Raw genomic sequence first — 9830 nt, forward strand, 5'->3', positions numbered from 1 at the left:
CTCATTACATAGAGAACATGGAGAACAACGAATACATACCAAGTTTTCCTCTTGTGGCCATTTATATTTCTCTAAAATCAACCTCAAAGTAAGCACACCACATGCTCGATAAAATGCTTGCTGATTGCCCAGAAATTGTCCAGCAATATGACTTGTGCTTCAGTGAAAATTCTCAACTTCAAAACTCAATAGCTCTTGATCCAAGCCTCCACAGAAGAAGATGCCAACTACAAAGTTGTTCACCTACATGAGGTGGGTAATATTGGTGTAGAACTCTCCATGAAATAATTTCTCTAAACACGTGTAATCAAGGCTTGAAGCTGACGGCTTATCAAATTTGAAAAGTTACAAAAATATTCTAAGTGTGGAGAGTTCATCATTTGAAACCATGAACTTTGAAGATTTATAACTTTTGATCCAGGCATCTTTTGAAGATGACTTCAACTACAAACTTGTAGCATGCCATGATCTGAACATTTTTTATGTTGGGGATTTTCTACAAAAGAGTCTTTTGACACGTGTAAATCAGAGCTGAAGTGGACTGCTCATCAAGATTTAAAGTTCCAAAAAATTTCTAAGTGTTGAAACTTTCTATTTTTGTCATTTTTCTATTTTTTGCAACTTTTTTGTCAAACTCCCGATTTTATCCATTCTTTGACTTTTCTTGCCCGATTTTCCATCAAAAGTCAATATTTGAATAATTCTTCCGATTTTGACCCAAAAGTCAACTGTTCTGATTTTTCCGACTATTGATGAAATTCCCGATTAAATCTCTTCCAGTCAAATCCAGTCGAACAAACACATCCACATAGTCAGTATGAGAACTTTTCCACCCATAGAAGTCATTACTGATCAAATGTTGACCAGAAAGTCAACTGGTTGACTTTGGTCAAAGAAAGCCCTGATTTAGAGAACCGGATGATTTGCAAGCCAGTATCCTTCAATCAATGCTTTGGATTGAGATTGAGAAAAACCCTAAGCCAGGAGGGCTTCAAATGAACATAGATCCACATGATTACAACTCACCCTTCCTGTTTTCTGATCAAAATTTCTTTGCAATAAGGCTCTTTCTTGCTAGTCCTTGATTGATACCACCGATATGAATACATGAGTATGGGTCATGGCCTAAATGATGTATGTACATGAATGCAAAGCCTAAGCCAGTTAGAAGTTAAAGGGTAGGACAAATTTGGGGTATGACAGCTGCCCCTATTTAATCGTCTTAGACCTGAAGGTGAGATTGGCGCTAACTTTTCGAACATTCGAGATAGAAGAAGATTAAATATCAAAGTACCAAAAATTTGTCCTGAAGAGAAGATGGTGTAAGTGACATCCTTATTTTTGTTTTTGTTTTGATATCTGCTGGGGAAAGAGAATTTTGTTTTTTCTGGTGGAAGAGTTTATGGTAAGCAATGGTTGTATGGTGATAGCTTGTAACGTAGCCAAAGTGCCAATACAAGGTTCTCAAATGGAAATGATTGCTGTGTGAAACTGTGATTCGAAGATACGGACTCGATGGAATGATAGGATCTACGACCCACAAGAATGAAAAAGATGAGGATAAGGTCAACGGACCCACGATCCATAGGAAATGAAAAAGATGAGGATAAGGTCAACGGACCCACGATCCATAGGAAATGAAAAAGATGAGGATAAGGTCAACGGACCTACGATCCACAGGAATGGAAAAGGATGAGGATAAGGAATGCAAAGGATCAACGGACCTACGATCCACAAGAATGCAAAGGATGAGGATAAGGTCAACGGACCTACGATCCACAAGAATGAAAAAATGAGGATAAGGTCAACGGACCTACGATCCACAAGAATGCAAAGGATGAGGATAAGGTCAACGGACCTACGATCCACAAGAACGCAAAGGATGAGGATAAGGTCAACGGACCTACGATCCACAAGAATGAAAAAATGAGGATAAGGTCAACGGACCTACGATCCACAAGAATGAAAAGATGAGGATAAGGTCAACGGACCTACGATCCACAGGAATGAAAAGATGAGGATAAGGTCAACGGACCTACGATCCACAAGAATGAAAAGATGAGGATAAGGTCAACGGACCTACGATCCAGAAGAAATGAAAAGAATGAGGATAAGGTCAACGGACCTACGATCCACAGGAATGCAAAGGATGAGGATAAGGTCAACGGACCTACGATCCACAAGAATGCAAAGGATGAGGATAAGGTCAACGGACCTACGATCCACAAGAATGAAAAAATGAGGATAAGGTCAACGGACCTACGATCCACAAGAATGCAAAGGATGAGGATAAGGTCAACGGACCTACGATCCACAGGAATGAAAAGATGAGGATAAGGCCAACGGACCTACGATCCACAGGAATGAAAAGATGAGGATAAGGTCAACGGACCTACGATCCACAAGAATGAAAAGATGAGGATAAGGTCAACGGACCTACGATCCACAAGAATGCAAAGGATGAGGGTAGACAACGAGGCCGGAGCACGAGAAGATTATTGAAAACACTTAGGCTGGGGATTGAGAAAACCAAGTATCGGCACCGTGGGTAAAGGAGGTTTGTAATGGAGTAGCAGATATCAATTGGAATTTGTAAGGACATTTTATGTGGGGATGTATCATTGTCCTGATTGAGGGATGATTTGCATTATCTGGCTTATGCTTTGTATGCATGTTTGACTTTTCTATGGCGTAATGTTCCGCTTTTGACGGATATGCTACGCTTTTGAGGATGCAATGTTATATGCAATGGAAACTATATGCAGTGCCAAATAAAGGCATTAGTGATAGAGGAGCAAAACCATTGGGGTCCGTTGCCTATTCTCTTGAGGCGCCATTGTAGATGGGCATTTGGAAACCTCATAGTACCAAAGATTATTGGCAACTGTGTGGAGGGTTAGAATATAGCTCTGCTGGGGAGGAAGTGACTTTGCTCGACTTTCCTTACATCCTATACTGCTTGGGGAATCATGAGTTTTTTGGGGACCATTCTTTGTCTGCCGTATTGAAGAGGGATATGGACCTTTTCATGTGCTCCATGCTTACCAGTACTGATGAATTATACTCTGGAACTTTCATGCGGGATGATGATGACCTTTGCGACATATCATGAGTCAAGATGACGGCTAGAACCTGCAACGTGCACAGAAAACAACGTTTGGATGCAAATGGTGCCCCTTAGAGCACTTTTATGTTTATGTAACATCATGTTTCGTTTTGATTTTGTGATTATTGCCCCCATGCTTTCAATGCAATGTTTAATAACGAATTAAATCACACCTCGCATGCGTAAAAATGAAAAGAAAGAAAGAAAGCTTTTGCATCAAAAGATCATTTTATTGATGGAATGCCTGTGAATAGGCTTCTGTACAAGGAAGCAACTCCTAAATGAGGTAGTTGCGAAAAAGAAAATAAAAATGCAAAAGAGCAAAATGGCAAAGAAAAATGCTCGGACTTCCATTAAAACTGATATTGCTACAGTTCCCATATCCTCGATCCTCTCAATGCTTTGCTTCAGAAGGGAAATGGTTGGATTGATCCGTCTGTTCTGCCAAGGGCGTATAGTGGTCTTTGTGAAAGATATTCAGACTGCAGCCTCTCGCTTTTGATCCCTAACTTTTGCCTGGATCGCCCTTTCGGGTTTTCAATCCAGCGGGATGCCCCTTTTTTGCCTAAGTCGCCCTTTCGGGTTTTCGACTTAGCGGGTTATTCTTTTTTTGTTTTATCCCTAACTTTTGCCCAAACCCTTTTGGTTTGCCGGGATGCCCTTATTTTTGCCTAGGTACGTCGACCTAGCGGGTCTTTTATGCGTAGTATTTTTTGACTGAGTCTGAATTGACTGGAAGCGGAACGTCTTCCCCATCCATCTTTGTCAGGATTAAAGCACCACCTGAAAATGCTTTCTTCACAATGTATGGTCCCTCATAGTTGGGAGTCCATTTGCCCCTTGGATCGGTGTGAATTGGTAAGATCTTCCTTACGACTAGATCACCTGTGTGGAATTCTCGAGGCCGAATTTTCTTGTCATACGCTTTCTTGATCCTTTTTTGGTACAGCTGGCCATGGCAGATAGCAGATAAGCGTTTCTCCTCAATTAGATTGAGATGATCAAGTCTCGTCTGAACCCATTCTGTTTCATCGAGTTTGGCGTCCATCAAGACTCTTAACGAAGGAATTTCCACTTCGACAGGTAGTACGGCCTCCATACCGTAGACAAGAGAGAAGGGAGTTGCCCCAATTGAAGAACGAACCGAAGTTCTATAGCCATGCAAAGCAAACGGTAACATTTCATGCCAATCTTTATACGTTCTGACCATCTTCTGGACGATCTTCTTTATATTCTTGTTAGCAGCTTCGACTGCGCCATTCATCTTTGGCCGATAGGGTGATGAATTGTGATGTTCAATCTTGAACTCTTCACACAACTCTGCCATCATCTTGTTATTAAGATTGGACCCATTATCAGTGATGATCTTGTTTGGAACCCCATATCGGCATATGATCTCTTTCTTGATGAAGCGAGTAACGACTTGCTTGGTTACGTTCTTGTAAGAAGCAGCTTCAACCCATTTGGTGAAGTAGTCGATAGCAACAAGAATAAATCTATGCCCATTTGAAGCTTGTGGCTCTATCCGCCCAATCATGTCTATGCCCCACATAGCAAAGGGCCAAGGTGATGTCAGAACATTCAAAGGAGTTGGAGGAACATGAATCCTGTCGGCGTACACTTGGCATTTGTGACACTTCTTCACGTATACATAACAATCACTTTCAATCGTCATCCAATAATATCCTGCTCGCAAGATCTTTTTGGCCATAGAATGTCCACTGGAATGAGTTCCAAAAGATCCTTCATGAATTTCCCGCATGATCAATTCTGCTTCGTGTCTATCCACGCATCTGAGCAAAACTGAATCATAGTTTCTTTTGTACAGGACATCTCCTGACAAGAAGAATTTGGATGCTAACCTTCGAAGCGTTCGCTTATCACCAATCGTAGCATCTTCGGGATACTCTTGCTTCTCAACATACCTCTTGATGTCGTAATACCATGGCTTTTCATCGTACACATCTTCAGTAGTGAGACAGTGGGCAGGGAATACATGTGCAGGTTCCTTGTAACGGAGGATCCTTATGTCTGGCATTTCTTTAGGGGAGCTAACTCTGAACATAGCTGCCAAGGTAGCCAAAGCATCTGCCAATTGGTTCTCCTCTCGTGGGATGTGGTCAAAAGTGATTTCCTCGAAAGCGGGCAACAACTCCAAGATATAGTCCTTATAAGGAACTAAATTGGGGTGTCGTGTTTCCCAATCACCTCTTACTTGATGTATGACCAAGGCAGAATCCCCGTAAACCTCAAGGATCTTGATCCTCATATCAATGGCTGCTTCGAGGCCCATTATGCAAGCTTCGTATTCTGCGACATTGTTTGTGCAATCAAAGCATATTCTAGCTGTGAAAGGGATGTGAGTTTGACGAGGAGAAGTCAAAACTGCCCCAATACCATGGCCCATAGCATTTGATGCACCATCGAACGTGAGAGTCCATCGCTCTCCTGGTTCGGGTCCTTCATTATCATCCAGTTTCATGATATCTTCATCAGGAAAGTCAAACTTCATTGACTGATACTCTTCTAACGGCTGATGAGCAAGATGATCTGCAAGGACACTTCCTTTGATGGCCTTCTGTGTGACATACTGGATATCATATTCTGATAAAAGCATTTGCCATCGGGCTAGTCTTCCTGTAAGGGCCGGTTTTTCAAAGATGTACTTTATCGGGTCCATTTTGGAGATCAATAGAGTGGTGTGAGTCAACATATACTGCCTCAGTCGGCGAGCAGCCCATACCAAAGCACAGCAAGTTTTCTCGAGTAGTGAGTAACGGGATTCACAATCGGTAAACTTTTTGCTCAGGTAATAAATGGCGCACTCTTTTCGACCAGACTCGTCATGCTGTCCCAGCACACACCCCATAGATCCTTCAAGCACAGTTAAGTACATAAGAAGCGGCCTCCCAGGAACCGGAGGCATGAGAATTGGTGGCTCTTGGAGATACTGCTTGATCTTCTCGAAGGCTTCCTGACAATGATCATCCCAACGGATATCTTGATTTTTGCGCAGCAGTTTGAAGATGGGTTCACAAGTGTCAGTGAGATGAGAAATGAACCTGGCTATGTAATTCAATCTCCCAAGGAACCCTCGAACTTCTTTTTCATTCTTCGGTGCTGGCATGCTCTGTATTGCTCTTACTTTATCAGGGTCGACCTCAATCCCTCGTTGGCTCACAATGAATCCAAGTAACTTTCCAGATCGCACTCCAAAAGTGCACTTGTTTGGATTAAGCCTCAACTTGAATTTTCGCAAGCGAGCAAACAGTTTCTCAAGATATACCAAGTGTTCTTCCTCAGTTTGGGATTTTGCAATCATATCATCGACGTACACCTCAATCTCTTTATGGATCATGTCATGGAAGAGAGTCACCATTGCTCGTTGATACGTTGCCCCAGCATTCTTAAGGCCAAAAGGCATCACCTTATAACAATACGTACCCCACGGAGTGGTAAAAGTAGTCTTAGTCATATCTTCAGGAGCCATCTTTATTTGATTATAGCCAGAAAAACCATCCATGAAGGAGAACACCGAATACTGAGCAGTGTTGTCGAATAACACATCAATATGAGGCAGAGGAAAATCATCCTTCGGACTCGCCCTATTCAAATCTCGGTAGTCGACACACATGCGTACTTTTCCGTCCTTCTTAGGAACAGGGACGATGTTTGCAATCCAAGGAGGATATTCACACACAGATAAGAAACCAGCCTTCAACTGTTTTTCAACTTCTTCCTTGATTTTCAAAGCCATATCAGGTCGAGTTCTTCGGGGTTTCTGCTTTACGGGCGGACATTCTGGTTTGAGCGGTAGCCTGTGCATAACTATATCCGTGTCTAAACCAGGCATGTCTTCGTATGACCAGGCGAAGATGTCAACATACTCTCGAAGCAATTCAATCAACCTTCTCTTTACATCACTTTGCAAAGCGGCCCCTATCTTGACTTCTCTCTTTGCTTCTTCTGAACCGAGGTTGATGATTTCTATGGCTTCTTGATGTGGCTGAATAGATTTCTCCTCTTGTCTCAAAAGTCTTGCCAATTCCTCAGGGACTTCACAATCTTCCCCACTATCCTCATCGGCTTGGTCAATTGGATTCTCAAGGATATTAAGACGTGCAACTGTAACATTATCATTTTTGATGGAATTCGAGCCGGATCTGCACGATGGATGATTTATGCCTTAGAATGCAACACATAAAAAGAAAAAGAAAAAGCTTTGCCATTTTTGAAAAAGTTTTTAAAGTAAAAACAAAAAATGAAAGAAATGGAACAGTAATTGCATGCGAAGATACGATTTTCATTCAATATTAAACAAATTGAAACAACATGGGGGCCCTTCTTTGTACAAGTGGTCAAAATGCTTAGGGCGAAGCATATGACTTATCGAAACAAGGAAATTACATCTCCATAAAAGTGACTCTGGGGATGTCCAAGATAGTCCAATTGTTGAGCTCCTGTCCAGGCGCAGCATGGCAAACGAATCTGGCGAGATCTTCTTCATCATCATCATCTACGGCGAGAACCTGACTTCCAGAACTGGTGCTTGCACTGATGAACATTTGAGAAATGGGGGGAATCACCTTCTTTCCAGGAATTATGTTGAGCTGAGTAGAGGAAGATGGTTGATACCCAAGGCCATACTTGTCTCGCTTCTCATGAACATCAATCAGCTTGCCCCAGGAACTATGGGGAGTACCAGCTTCTAAGAAGGCCTTAGCATCATTTAAAGACGAGAGGGGTGCCCCGAGTTCCCTCTTATTCTCAACCACGGGGAGTTTATCAACCGACACAATCTCTAAGGCCTGAAAAGGTGTCTCTTGTATCTCTCCATCCACTTCAACATAACGGTATGATGCCAGATTATTGACTATCAAATCTTCTTCACCAGTGATCACAAAAATCTTGTCATTCACAACAAATTTCAAACACTGATGGAGGGTAGATGTCACAGCCCCAACATCATGGATCCAAGGACGACCCAAGAGGCAAGTGTATGAAGGACGTATATCCATAACATAGAAGGCAATATAGAACATGTGAGGACCAATCAAGACAGGCAGATCAATTTCCCCTTCTACGGACCTTCTGGAACCATCAAACGCTCTGACACTCATAGTGCATGGTCTCATCATAATCCCATCCATACTCAGCTTAAACAAAGTGGTCTTGGGCATCACATTAAGAGAAGAACCTGTATCAATCAGAACTCGAGACAACACAGCATCCAGACACTTGACGGAGATATGCAACGCTTTGTTGTGTGCTCTACCCACAGGTGGAAGTTCATCATCGGAAAAACCCAAACAATTACCAGCAGCAATGTTGGTCACAACCCCTTCAAACTGAGGCACGGTGATGTCTTGAGTCACGTGAGCGGAAGCCAGAACTTTCATAAGAGCATCACGGTGAGCTTCTGAGTGCACCAAAAGGGACAAGATGGAGATTTTAGCTTGAGTTTGGTCAAGTTGATCAATCACTTTGTAATCACTTTTCTTAATGATCTTCAAGAGTTGCTCGGCATCTTGTGCATTACGTGTTACAGGAGGATCAACAGCTACTTGCTTTCCTTTTGTTTGTGCACTAGCATCCTTGTTGGTTTCTTTTGGAAGTGGGGGAGGGGCGGCAAAGATCCGACCACTACGGGTAATGCCACTAGTGCCAGTAATATTAGTGATGCTCGAGTTACCCACTGGAGGACAATCATATTTCTTTCCTCGAATATACACAGCATTATAACTCCAAGGAACAGCCTTGGAATTACTCACAGGAGAGGGAACGAGAGATGAGGTTGAAGGGGTCAGAGGGGCATCTGGAACCTGGATAACCAACGGAGTTCTCGGAGCCAAAATGGCCGAGGGAGTACTCGGAGCCTGAATGACCAAGGGAGTGCTCGGAGTATGGATGATCAAAGGAGCACTTTGGGCTTTTGTCGTATCAGCAGGAGAATAAGGGATCTCTAGAATAGCCACTTCGTCATCAGGAACAATCTTTTCCACTCTAATGACACCTTCATTCATCAGCTTTTGGATCTCCTCCCTCAACCTGGCACATTCCTCTGGATTAGAAGAACACTGCAAACAGAAGTCATGTAGTTCACACAGAATCCTTTGTTGCACAAGATGTTCTCTGACAATTGCAAGCGGCATTTTGACTTCATTCACATCAGTTACTAGGATTTGTTCGTCACACAATTCAACAGCATTGGTCGTACCTGCATGGGGAGGCATAGGATTATTCTGCACATTAGGACCAGTAGGAGTGAACGAGATGAGCTTGTCGTCGAGAAGATCCTGGACTTTGTATTTTAACGCTTTACACTTTTCAATCGTATGGCCTGGAGCGCCTGAATGGAATTCACAACGAGCATTAGCATCATATCCTGGAGGAAGAGGACTAGGCGGAGGGCCCATTTCACGGAGTTGCACCAACTGACCAGCAAGTAATTGGGGAAGGAGCTGGGCATATGGCATCGGAATCGGATCTATACGCCTATCAGGGTACCTCTGCCTTTGTGGAGCTCTTTGACCTTGAGGCCTAGGATTCTGTTGACGATTCTGAGGAGCAGCAACTTGTTGTTGTGGTACGAAAGGTTGTTGGGGTGTCATCCATGGTTGTGGAAATGCAGCAGCGTATGCCTGAGGGGCATACGGATTGGGAACAGCATATGGCATCGGGTAGTAAGGAGGTGGAACAGCAGAGTATACTGGAGTTCGACCTT

The 9830-nt window shown here is 42.9% G+C and overlaps 1 protein-coding gene across 1 annotated transcript; it reads right to left on the reverse strand.

The window, feature by feature from the left end:
* Window positions 1–3815: 3815 nt before the first annotated feature.
* On the reverse strand, window positions 3816–9582 carry LOC131597002 (uncharacterized; the record flags this gene model as incomplete). Its single annotated transcript, XM_058869725.1, has 6 exons — window positions 9429–9582; window positions 8878–9323; window positions 5528–7004; window positions 4760–5452; window positions 4327–4672; window positions 3816–4218 (listed from the first exon to the last, which is right to left on the reverse strand). Coding segments are annotated over exons 1-6 (3519 nt in total), but the record flags the coding sequence as incomplete, so codon positions are not given.
* Between the last annotated feature and the right edge of the window lie 248 nt (window positions 9583–9830).

Source organism: Vicia villosa, linkage group LG4, assembly GCF_029867415.1.
Source record: "Vicia villosa cultivar HV-30 ecotype Madison, WI linkage group LG4, Vvil1.0, whole genome shotgun sequence".
NCBI classification, from domain to species: Eukaryota; Viridiplantae; Streptophyta; class Magnoliopsida; order Fabales; family Fabaceae; genus Vicia; species Vicia villosa.